The sequence below is a fragment of the Molothrus ater genome, chromosome 10, assembly GCF_012460135.2.
Source record: "Molothrus ater isolate BHLD 08-10-18 breed brown headed cowbird chromosome 10, BPBGC_Mater_1.1, whole genome shotgun sequence".
NCBI lineage: Eukaryota > Metazoa > Chordata > Aves > Passeriformes > Icteridae > Molothrus > Molothrus ater.
Window position 1 is genome coordinate 11,423,356 of NC_050487.2, and position 13,304 is coordinate 11,436,659.

At 39.3% G+C, this 13,304-nt stretch overlaps 1 protein-coding gene across 2 annotated transcripts in view; it reads right to left on the reverse strand.

The window, feature by feature from the left end:
- Nucleotides 1-1,521: 1,521 nt before the first annotated feature.
- The window catches only part of SLC9A9 (solute carrier family 9 member A9), a 171,102-nt gene continuing 159,319 nt past the window's right edge, over nucleotides 1,522-13,304 (reverse strand). For both annotated transcript variants that reach the window (XM_036388794.2, XM_036388793.2), the window contains exons 15-16: nucleotides 3,227-3,332; nucleotides 1,522-2,724 (exon numbers count right to left, since the gene is read on the reverse strand). In XM_036388794.2, coding sequence (XP_036244687.1) covers nucleotides 2,503-2,724; nucleotides 3,227-3,332 — 328 coding nt within the window. In that variant the 3' untranslated portion in view covers nucleotides 1,522-2,502. The remainder of the gene's footprint in view (nucleotides 2,725-3,226; nucleotides 3,333-13,304) is intronic.

Sequence of the window (13,304 nt, forward strand, 5' to 3'; positions counted from 1 at the left end):
ATGATCCCAGATGATAAATGCCCTTCCTGCTGGGACCACTGATTCAGCCTCTTTGGTAGTCTTAGCATAAAAATCTGACCTGTGGAATGTGAAGTATGGCTTGTCTGTCATGAGGGATGACTTTCTCTACCAGGTAAAGTAGCCCTTGAAGGCATAGGGCTAGAACAGTGTGAAAAGTATTTGTTGCAGACTTTTTTTATAAACAGAGAATTTCAGACCCCAGAGCTCTCCATTTATCATTGCACAAATGTGGGAGACCTGGACATAGGCACAATGAATAAATCCATCAGTAAGCCCCTGTACAGTATGCTGCAGGATGCATTTCAGAGTAGAATCTAAGAGCAAAACTATTGAAGAACTTGTCATTTCCAGTTCATGTTGCAGTTGTGAAAAACAGCTTTGCATCTTTGTCGTGCTACAGCACTTTATTGATTTCCAGTGTAATCTAAGGACTGGAATCCAAGAAAGTTAGTTAGCCTGGTGACACGCCCTCAGGACTTCAGAGGCTGAAACCAGAAAATGGCTGCTGAAATCAGGGTGGTGTTAGCACCTACCCCAAGAGCTTCTTGCTGGGTTGTCACATTTTCACCTCACTCCAGTGTCTGCCTGCTTCTCCTTCCTCTGTTCTCTGCTGTCTCCCAGTACTTGGTGACAAAACCTTCCCTCCCCTTACCCATTCTCCATCCCTCCTTGCAAGCTGCTGCACGTCTTTTCCCAGCCCAGGCAGCTAAACAAAGCAAAGCATGGAGCTGGAAATTCAATAGTTCTTAGAAGAACGTATCATGCCTGAATATTATTTGTTTTAAACCATATGGGGATTAAGGCCCTTTGAAGATTCTTGATTAGAGTTTAGGAAAAAATGAAATGCCAGTTTAAGCTTCTGATTTTTTGTAACAGTATATCCAACTCCACTGTGTTCCAATTTATGCTTAAAATGGTTGTTCTAGAGTCACATATAGCCAGAAACTAATTACACTGGAAAAGAATGACTAAAACTTGATTATATTTATATTTTAGGTTTTATTTGTGGTGAAATTTAGACCTATTCATCTTTAGAACTATTAATAGAGACAGTTTGATTTTTATTCTTCTGGATAAATTTCTTCTTGCCTGGTATCTTTGTATACTAAGGATGATCTTCCTTAAAAACTCCTGATGTTTTGACTTTCTTAGTAGGAACGTCATCACGCCTAGTTAGTTGAAGTTTGTGCTGTGCCAAAAGGCACATGCTCTAACAACAGAAGCCTGGCTGTGTCCCTGGTTTTGCACTGCTCAGCTCTGCTGTGTGCCAAAGCTATCTGTACTAATGCCTCATAGTACTTGACAGCCAGCTGTATGTATGGCTGAGCAGTTGGTTATCCATTTACTGTCTTTATGCAGAACAAAATGAACACTTTGATACCTCTCTCTTGTGTGGTGTGTGGTTCCCCCCCCCCCCCCCTTTTTGTTTCTAACCACCACAGTCCTCATTTCTAGCACAACGCTCAGTGCCCAGTATAAGAAGAGAGACAGACAAATTAATCCTTGGAGCAGGCAGTCTGAAGATATAATTGTTTTGCAGAAATATTTGATTAGAAACAACTCTTCTTAAACAGTAAAAAAACCAAAAAACAAAAAAACATTTGAGTTCTTAAATCAAAGTATATTAAATCAAAGTTCAGAATTATCTTTCAAAACAAAAAAACCCTTTCCCCCCATTTAAGCTCTGCATGTTGCCAAGCTGTAAGGACAAATGCCTTTTGGAATTATACTGGCTTTAAACAGTGGTTGTGCCCATTCAGTGCTGCCAGGAAGGACGTTTGTGGCTGATTTTGTACACCTCCATGTCTCCTACTATCAGGGTTCAGTTTGTGGAAGCCTAGAGAAGCCCTCTGTGGCTATAAGGTGCTTTTAGAAAGAGAATATTTGGCTGGATGTCAGGACGAATATATCTGTGGGCATGAGGCTTTATCTATGAAGACTGAGGTGCTGCAAAGCATGTTTTAAGCATTTTCACATCACAACTCCTCGGACAAGAATCTTCTGCTTCTTCCTTATAAATATAATACCTACTGAGTAGTTATGTGTGGATCTTGTCAGGATCAGCTGTAGAAAAGAGCTGTCAACATATAAGCATGAATGTTAGGAAGTTATTTCTCTCCAATTCAACTTACTGAAGACTCTAAGCAATATTCCAAGGCCTGTGTACATGTGAGTGGCAGAGTACAGCCAAGTGCTGAGACAAAACATTACTGCAATGGATTTACAGTGGGCAGGTGCTGCCCTATGCTTTTATCCTAAAAACTGCTACAGTCCTAAAACTTGCATATGATTGTAGTTATATGGATATGATAGCAAACTCCTTTCCTGGGAGGAACAGGCAGTTACTTGCAGTTACTTGCAGTTGCTAAATTTTCTTTGATTTTGGTGCTTAGTAAATTTTTTCTGACCTCTTGTTTACATAACAAGATCTTTTGATTCATTGTTTTTTAATCTTCTTTCTTGTGATTAACATTACAGTGCTCATGCCAATGAATTCTTCTGGGGTTGACCTGCAGTGGGTTGAAGCTGGAGTTTGTATCCTCCTAATCCTAGGTCTCCTTCCTGAATATCTTCCTTGCCTGTAGCCTGGGTGGAGGCTGTGCTGTCCTGTGCTGGCACTGCTATGTGAGCAGATGATTCATAGTTTTCAGTCAATTCATCATTATTGATGATATAAACTGTGTCTCCATCCTTCAGTTGGTCCTGTATTGAAACAAAGAAAAAGATCTGTGGAAGAGAGGCTCTTGAGGGAGATTTTTGTTAAAGCTTAAATGAACAAGAACTCTGATGCAATTTCACTTTCATTTTGTTTCATTACATGCTTATTTTTTCAGGTGTTCTTTTACCATCTTGTTGATTAAAGCCAATAGTTGCTCACCATGTTCTGTTTGCAGACAGTGTTGAGAAACACAACCTACCCTTCAGATGTTTTAGATAATTTCAGTGCTTAAATATTGCTGATGGGTAGGCCAATACTTTCAGCATCTGGATGAATTATTTAGAATATATCACTCACATTTGAAGCTCACAGATTTAGTGGCCATTCATGAAAATGTACCTTGTTGTCTTCACAACTGAAGAAATTGTATAGTGCTTAGCATTAAAAGTAAAAAGTTTTAGAGAAGGGACTGTACTGAAGTGATCAATGCAAAGTGGCAGGTTTTGGCTAACACCTCGAAGACAATGAACCAAGCTGGGTACTTACCCCATATGCCCTGGGGCTGGTCAGAATCCTGGCAACAGGGTTGCACCATTCAGGCAATGTCGATGTGAGAGGTGGCCCAGCGTGGGTTAGGAGAGGCTTTAGATATCTGTGAGGTTTGTTAAAGGATATTTGCAATAGACACACTGGTGGCAACATGCTGTTCTATTGCACTAAGAAATTTAATTGTAAAGCACAAGAAAATCATCTAACTAAACAGAAGTATATAAAATACTATCTCTTTATACCCCCCACCTTCCCCATTACTGCATACATTCACCTGTCATCAGTATTGTCGAATGTTTTTCAGTAAAAGGAAAAAAACAATCTGAAAACTCCCCCAAAACTCAAACCATTTGATGCTCAAAAGCTGTCTTGAAAGGGTACCAGAATGGCTGAAGGGAATGTCATGGCATACATAATGCAGCAGGAGCTGAAACACAGGAAGTGTATACTAGATTGTCTCCTGATCAAATTGCATAAAAAAATCACACTTGGAGCAAGACACAGAAGAGTAAACAGGACAATTTAAGATGCCATTCTATCAGCTATTTTATATAAGAACAGTAGCAAATGTTTTCTTAAACACCTATGTTTAGCCTTTTGTAAAATCAATATATTTCTTCAACAGACAAAACATATTTCATCAAATACTAAATTCCTTTATCACTGGGGGTGTAAGTTGTTCTCTGTAATACCTAATCTTCAGCATTCAATGCATTTCTTTTCCACTTCATACATCAACTCTTCTCTACATAAAATTATGTAAGTCAGGAACAGGCTTTATGCTATTGTCTCATACCTGCCTTTCCAATCTTTTTTCCAGAAGTGCTTTATTGAGATAAAAGAAAAACCTGCTCATCTTGAGCCATTACATCATCTGCATGTCTGTCAATAGCAGCTCTCCCATGAGTCCTTCAAGTTGCCTTATCTTCTCTGCCACTTTTACTCACAAAGTAATTTCCAGTGTTCTTTGGGAAGCAGATCTGTCAGCTATTTTTGCTGCTAGGGAAAATTTACTTTATTGATTTGTCATCCCACTTTCTCTCCCCTGCTCCTTCTCTTGCTTTCTTACTTGTGCCATCTTCCCCAGTCTTTCTCCCTGCCTCCTTAAACAGGAACGGAACAAATATAATAATAGTGATTCAGGTTCTGCAGCAATATTGTAGAAATACTCAGGAAGGAACACTGAGTCTTGGGCCTATCCACACAAGTGCCTCCTTTTCTTTCACTGTTGGCTGTTTATGGTATCACTGCTTTACACACAAAGCACAAATTCTTTATCCTGAAGAGATGTAAAATATGCTTCTAACCTCAGTTAAAAATTGCAAGGCTAAATAATTTTAAATGTCCTATATGCTGCAGACATGGAAATTGTTTTATAGTGGTGTTTTTATGTGCACATTTTGTATTTATTTTTAAAAGTTAAGTTGCTTTCTATTTATTTTTAAAAGTTAAGTCAGCAGATTGGGTGATTTTTTCACCCAAGGTCATATACTGAGTTTGTGTGAAAAATTAAGTCTACTTCAGAAAAGATGGTGAGATCTTAATATAAATTCTTATCAGAACCATGATCAAGGTGAGTATCTCATGAGATCTAATTGAGTAGGGAAAGTTTAGATTTGTCTCACTTCTGTTAGAGTAAAATCAAGCCAAACAATCTTTTCTGATCCATTCCAATTTGATCTGAAACCTCCAAACTGCTAGGCTGTTAAGAGCTATTATTAAAAAGCAAAGTATGAAAGCCATTAATTAGACTTGCTCTGTTTTCAGCACTTCAGAAAAACCTAATTAAAAGGCCAAAAATGGAAATACAAGCCTCATTCTAGGTTTTTAATCTTTGGGAATATTTGCTTTGTTATTACAAACATCCTGAATTGTTTGAACTGAGTTGTCAGACTGAGTGTAAAAAGTACAGGCTTTTAGAGGAAGTTGCATTTGATTATAGTGCGTTCTGTCTGCTCTGTCCTTTCATTCTTTTCCAGAATAAGTAATTGAAGATGAGTATTACTCTACCTTTCTTAATCCAGTGATGTCTGAGCTAGGCCTTGTAAGCAGCCTTATAATTTCCTAATGAGCATTTATCCCACTCATTTTTAGAGTCCTGTTTTGCCCATGCTAGCACAGAGCCTTGACCACACAGAGCAGGAGGGGGCTGTGTGCTGAAGCAGACAATCTGCCCAGCCACCACAGCAATCTTCAGTCCCTTGAGCCACTCCTGCTCTTAGCATAAACTTTTGTCTGGTGTGTTTGACTGGCTGGCGTTTATGTACGTGGATATTCTGAAGTTGTGATTATTCCATTTTGCAACAGGTTCTCTAAATCCCCTTCATTTTGCATTTGCTCTCACCATTCATTGTGTGCTGTCCGTGCTTCTGCTCTGAAGCCTCTTGAGATGCAGTTTAAAGTGAATGCAATTTTCTTGTGCTTGTTGTGTTGATTCTGTAATAAATTATTTATCTTTGTTCCTTATTTAACTAGTTATTATTCAGCCCACTCAAGGAACTTAAATTGCCCTGGCCTATTTTTCATTGTTTTAATAACCTCTGCCATAAATGTTTCCTCTTTATAGTTGACACAGTTGCTTTATAGTATTACAGACATAATCACATCATTTAGGGCAGCATAAAAGAGGAAGAAAAATCTGTGTGCAGTGCTGGCATTTCAAAAGCATGTCAGATGTGGGTCCTACAGCATTTTAAGGCTGGCAAGAAGCCTTATCACACTCCAGCTGCTCTGGTTGCATCTCCAGGGAGATGTAATTTAAATAATGTAATAGAAAAAGGTAGATGTTGCACCAAGGCTGCTTTAAAAATTTGGAAAAACGAAGTGCAAACCTCTTGGCATAACTGGGAAATTACAGTCAGACCAAATTTGTGCCTGCCCCATTCAGGGATGAGAGAAGAGAGCAGGGCAGAGCTGCTTTGCACTGCAGCCCTCCCTGGGCACACAGCCCACCCCACGGCTGTGCCACAGTGCTGCCTGAATTAAAGAATGACATTAATATTGGAAAGGTGGCGACTGCTGAGCTTTGAAACTGGATTAAGGGTGCCAGTGTAGGCACGTGCAGAGGATTTTAATCCATATGTAATGCAGGAATGTTACCATGCCCTGCTTTTATAATCAAATACCCATTTTCCCATTGATCTCTGGCTTCCACTCTCAGTTCACATACCCAGAAATGTTTACTCTAGTTTGCCTCATTGCTGTTTGAAACTGCCCAGGCAGTTTCAGTCTTGTCAGACACAGTTCTCCCTTTCTGTCTCACTGAAACCAGGCTCAATATCTAAATCTGTTTCCTCAGTCCTGGTTCAGCTTCTGTCTATTCTGAGTTTGACTGATCTGATGTCCTCTTTGCTCTAAGTGCAATGTATTTAAAAATAATTTCATGAAGATTTATCAGGAATCAAACCATGGAATTGTGATTTTTTTTTTAACATTGTCTGAAACAAATATCTATTATTGAAATCCTCCTCCTGTGTAGCTCCTGCTTCACAAAGATACAGGTAACCTGAAAGAACATTTTTAAGTGAGAAGTCCCAGGTAAATCTGATGAGAAATGCTACTGCCATCAGCCATATTGCAGAATGTTTAGCTTTTCTATCATACAGAAAAACTGAAGGTGTAAAGAAAAGTTGTGACTTAATATTAGGATGAACAATCAGAACTTAAAAACTTCTGTGACCACACTGTTTAATTGACATGTTCTGTCAGATTTTGAGGATATTGGTGGAAATCACTATTTTTTGGTAAAAAGGGATTAGCATGTTCAAATAGAGAAAGATATTCTGCCAGAAATGTTGTGGCTGTTTAGACTTGGACTTCAGAGTTCACTTTCCTTCTGTTGGAGGAGCAACAAAAGGAAGTCGTAGTCCAGTCCTAATCCTAGCTCTGCTATGAAAAATATCCTAGTAAGAGAGAAATAACTTGCTGGGGGGGACACCTGCCCCCCAGTAAACCCAACACAACAACACAGAATATCAAACCCAAGCACCCCACCCACCCACCCCCTCAGCAAAGCAGCAGCTGTGGTCCCAGGTGGAAATACACGTGGCAGCTCTGCAAAGGCCTGCATTTGGCCCCAAAGGTGGTTTGCCTTTTGCCTCATCACACAATGGGGGCTCTGTAACTGAAGACAGTCCCATCCTCCTCAAAGGAAAATATGCTCACACTTTATTTACTATTAAAAAGCACCCAAGTATAGGAATTCTTGTGCTACTAATCAAAATTACATAAAACAATTTTTCAGAGGATGTTTTCTTACATCAGACTGCTGTACACGCACATTTGTTGCGTATGGTGTTTGGTGTTCTGCTGCTAGGTGCTATATTTCTGCTGCAGGCATGAATCTCTAGAAGTTAATGGCACCACTCCCCAAATTCACCCCTTTGTGCGATGTTTTTAAGATTTCTTGAGCTTTGCAGCTTTTTGTTTTAGTGTCCTTTCGGTGAATATTTGGGAGTCTCAATTTGTAGATTACTTATGAGTTGTATTAATACTACTTTTGTTGTCTTTATGAAGAAATATAATGAAAAAAGGTATGAAAGTAAAGATGTCACTTCTATTTTTTCAATATTTCTGTAATAAAGAGAACTCGCATTTTGCTCTTTGTTAGAATTCAGTTTGTGTGTAGTTTTTTTAAAGGATGATTTGCTATAAATTACATGTTAGCCTAAAGAGCAAACATTTCCATTTTGGTAGGGTTTGACAGGGAGCAGGCAAACGATGAAACCTTTCTGTGGCTGAGCTGTGCACGTGGCTGGCTCCTGCCACCAGCTGACTGAGATTCTTGTGGTGCTGTAGAGCACGGCCTGTGTGCAGGACTGACTTGGGGAGGCACAGAGGCATGGCCAGATCTGCAGGGCATGTACAGCAGATTAACATGCCCCAGAGGAGGGGAGGGGTTTTAGGGGAGCTCTCCTCCTGGCTCTTGCAAGAGAGGATGCTCTACGTGCTCTTGTACCATGGAATTTGTAGAGGATGGGGAGTTATCACTATAGAGTAGTTGAACAATTGGGTAATGGTTATTTTGGATGTAATTGTTAGAATAACACATGTGTGTTTGAAAAACCTAAGAGATCTGTGGTGATTTAACATGTAAAGATAAGTTAATCTGCACTGTGGAGAAAGCTGAGGAGGAATCACTGAATCGGGTATAAATTATATTTTAATTTTAACTTAGAGCTGTTACTAGCAAATTCTGTTTTAGTTCTTTGTGACTTTTTAAAATCTTTTCAAGGAGTGGTTTAAAAAATTTAAAAGTCTACTACTGTTGTAATTTAAAATGCTAAACAATTGAGGATAAAAGAATAATACTGTAGCTCTGCAAAGTCAAATCATCAGGTCTCTTTTTTAAAAAGATTCATTCTTTCTGTCTTTGTTTTTCTCATGTCTGAAAAAACGGAGAGTAATGAAAATCAGTATTAATAAGATCTGGTTCAATGTGTATTTATGGGAAAGTCTGTCTGACTTAAATTCCAGATCCAGATGTAATGTCAGACCCTAAGAATTAACTCTGGCCTTTTTGCAGAATAGGGCTAAAAATTTGCTGTTTTCAACTTTGAAACTGGAAGCATTGCAGAGATGTGGGCAAAATGGAGGAAGTTAGTGGAACCTGATCTTAGTCACATCTTTTTATCTATAAGTAGCTGCAGACTGAGAAGTGGCTTGTTCTCTTATGTGTGCTGAGTAAAATGTCTGGGGTGTTTGCAGACCACAGTCTTAGTTGATAGCTCCCTGAGGCAGAGCAGAAAACTGAGACATCTTACTCAAGTTATTTGAAGTCTATTATATCCTGAATATAAACGCCTCCACCTAAGTAAAAATCAGAGACCTAAATGGAAACCTGCTTATGTAACTGATGAGTGGTAATGCAGCTACTCTTGAAAATGGAAGGATAGAACATGCAAAGGATGGAAAAATACTCATATAGGATTAAAAAAGCATATATGAAGAGACAAATTAACATTAGAAAAGTTTGGAAAATGCAGGCTGCATGAGGCAGATAAAGAATAGAAGAAAAACTTTCCCTGCCATCAGTTGTATAGTAACAAGAAAATATTACTTGTCTTTTTTTGTCTTCTTCTGACAAAAAACTAGCAACTGCCCCTCAAAATAGCCTCCCAACCCTCCCCAACAAACAAGCGCTACCACCCCCACCCCAAAATCAGAATGCCAAACAAATGAAAAATACCAAAAAACTTACAATCAACTAAACAGCACCACCAGAGATGCATAAGGGTCAGCTAGACACAGGGAATAGGTAAGGCTGCTGCACAAATCACATTGGTGTTCAGGACATTCTGAAAAATGTGTGTGATGTTAAGTTGGCATCATTGGTATCCCCTCTTTTCAGACACCTTTCAGCAGGATATCAGGCAGACATCTAACCTGCCAGTCTTACTTTTTCATCAGCAAAGAGAAATGGCCAAATCCAAGACTGTTAACTCCAGCACTGAAGGAGTCAGTCATAATTGGAATGAATTGAGATTAGGATGAGTTTCTTTCCCTTTCTTGACTGTAAAACAGTCTAAACAATTCATTTAGATGTAGATGCCTAATAATTAAGTATGTAAAACTTGATGAAATGAATCTCACACCAGAACAGGAGAATATAGAATTCCTAAGGCAAAATATAAGAAATCAAACACAATGTCCTCCATACCAAGGAAGCTAGGAGTGTATAGAAGGCATCCATTTTCATAATTAGAAAGCACTACATTAAATACATCTAGGAGAAAAAGAAAGATAAAAAGCATATACATTTCTGTGTAGTAAGTATGGCACCAAACCCAGCAAAAACTTAAATGTTTAGCTAGTGAGAACCTGAGCAAACATGGGATTCATAAAAAGAAATTTGACCTTGGAAAATTTAAAAGGATTTCCTGGCATCTTTTAAGGCATAGAAATTTCTCAGGACATTCCAAAACTGCTCTGCCTGTAGCTTGGCAATAGGGTTTATTTTCCTGCAGAAGAGGAACTTCTGCATATGGTACATTTAACATGATTACAGAACTGGAGATACCATTGGTATGAGTAAGATTAATTATTGCATTAGAAAGGATGAACTGTTGTGACCTGGCTGTGCACAGGCCCTCAAAGCCTTAGCAAGTCTCTGGTGCCAGCTGCCAGGTGAGATCACTTTGAAGCTCTTCACTTGAAGTGCAGCTTTTGTATAAAACACTTGAACCCTGGTGCTGGCAGAAGGAACTAATTTAGAAGCACAGGCAAGTTAGCAGGGCCTTCTGCACTCTGTGTGGAAGATTGTTTTGTGAGATTGTCCTTGGCATCACCATCTGGCAGAGCAGTATTCCAGAAAGCAGATGTGTGAAGAATGTGGACTGGCAGTGGTTACAACCCTGTGCTGATGACAGTTTAATACCAGTGGCACCACAAATCTAATCATTTGCAGAGTGCAGGGAGAATAAACCTTAAAAATTAAATGCAGTGAAGTATAAGAACAAATTGTTTTTGATCAAGTAAATTACTTCAATATCACAGAGGAGAAGAGAGAAGGTCTGATTCAAATCAAGTGAAAGCTTTCGGAAACCTTTCATCAATAAATGATGTCAGGTAAAATGAATCTGCACCAAGACAGCTCCTGAGGATAGCAGTGGTTGTAGTGTCTCTACCCTGTAAAAGGAGAACCTTGGGAGCAGGAGGATGATGGAAGTAGAGGGTAACAAGAGAATAATGTGAGCAAGAGTTTCCAAACCAATGGGCAGCATTCTGCTCAAACTACAATACTGCAGTGAGAGCAAGGCAAGGAAATGGCTGCTAGAACTTTGTAACAGCTGGACTAATAGTCTTGCTACAGGCCTCTGGTGATGGAGAGCTAAAGCCAATGCACCAAAATTATGTTCAAATTAAAAAAAGAATTATTTGGCATTTTTCAGGAAGTCAGATGAGATATTTAATCAAATGCATGAGATATAGCAGCATTATAATAGTTAAAATAGTTCACAGATCTGTGGAGAGGGTTTTTGAGAAATCTCCAGCTTCTGCATTGCCATGAGTCAAAGAAAGCTCTCAGAGTTTTAAAGGTACAACTTGAAAGGGAAATACGACCCCTTATGAGAAAAATCCTGTAAAGAACTTCTTTTCTTGCAGAATTTAGTAGAAGGACAAGCAACAAATGTGGAAGAAGGCTTGGAGGAACAATATCTCTTTTATTCTGATGCTTGCTTGTTTTTGTAAAGATTCTAAAAAAATAGAAACAAAAGTGATCCTTCACTATATATTTTAGAAAAGAAAATCTGTATAAAGGTAACAGAATCTCTCTTTCTTTGTCAGAAGACAGGTATAAAGAATAAAACACGAGGTTGGTGTCATGTCTGAGGAGAACAGTAGATCCAAGGAAAATGAAAATTCTGAGAAAGCTTTTTGGAGACTGTTTGGTACAGTGGTGAGGATAGACTCGAGTGCTTCTCTCTTAGCCCAGTTTGAGTGTACAAACAGAACTTGTACTCAGGGCTCTGTGTGTCCCTATGGAATGTAAAAGCAGGATCCCAACGTGAGCTGTGCTGGGTGAAGCCCTTGAGCCAGCTGACAGCACCTGCATAACTTACAGTGTACTCATGGAAATGTAGCATTGCTTGTGTGTGATTGTGAGAAACCATGCTCATTCCGATATGGAAGTAGATTCAAAAGCTGTGTGGCAAGAGCAGGACATGGTTTAGCATTTTGCAGAAGGGTATCTTACTCAGTAGCATGCTGTACCTCTGGGAAGATGGGTAATGAGGAAGAAGTGCTGGGACTGGCTTAAAATAAATAGTCCTTACATCTCCTGTGCTGAGCTGAGAGTAGAACAACTTTTGTAGAGTCCTGCTAATACAAGACTTTATTTTAATACATCCTCTGAAAATCTCTACTCCTGTGAGCAGATTGGTCCAAGGACTGTGTTCAGATTCTCCAGCAGCTTTTTCCAATGTGTAACCCATGTTATAGGCACAAGTAGCTAGTTGGGTGAAGTTGGAGCTCTCTAATAGGTTTGTAAAGAAAGCACATTAAGAAGGGGAGGGCTCAGTGTTGAAGATGTGAAGACACATTGCCCAGGAATAGGTTTTGCTGTGATCCAAAGAAAGCAGCCTTCTGGCAAGCCAGATCTTTGCTGTTGTAAGGATATTTTAACACAGAGAAAGACCCGCTAGAAAGCCCTCACAAAACAATGTTCCCTAAGAGATATGGAAATTCTAGTGCAAAGAACAAATGAGGATAATTAATTATGGCTCATATCTAAGAATAAAATAGGTTAGTGATCATGGAAAGAAATATGAGGTATTTATTCTAATATTAGTTTAAAATTCTGAATACATAAACCAGAATACTTTATGAACAGTGCCAGATTAAAATAACAGAACAGAGGATACATATTAAGAGATCAAATTGCCTTTTGATTGGCAGTGATCAAATACAAATCAGAAATAGGAGAAGCAAATGCCAGATCTGCAGCCAGGATGGCTCATCTCCCTGCTCCTGTCCCTGCACTAGTCTGGAGCAGGACAGTTGTCTTGAGAGGGCCTGAGGCTTTCCTGTGAGCCTGTGAATGCTGGCACACTGTGAGTGGGGACAGTGAGATGTGATGGGCAAAGCTGGAGAAACGTGGGGCAGGACATAGGTGGGAACAAGACAGATTTCTGCAAGTGTGAAAAGTGACTTCTGTGGCTGGCATCAGTCCCTTGTGTTGATTGCCAGTGCACTGTGCACACACACACATATACTGGTGCTGCCCCTGACACAAACACAGACTGTGATAGGGGTGGGGAAAGTACAGTACAGCATGGATGAGCATGAAGTTTTCTCATTCTGTGTTTTATTTCAGAGGGAGAGGTCACTTGTCAGGGTTTTAGCCATGAGCTGTTCATAGTACAAAAGCCACCATTATTATGCATGAGCAGGTGTAGCTATTCTATGAACATGATTTGGTTAAGAAACACATTTCTTGAGATCACTGTTTTTCTTTCCCATCTTTGACAAGTCCTGTGCTAACTCCTAATCCAGAGTGGATACCAAAAACTTTGAGTTTGCTGCTCAGATTTCACTCTAGTAACTTTTTTTGGTTCCAGATTCTTTCATAGTAGTT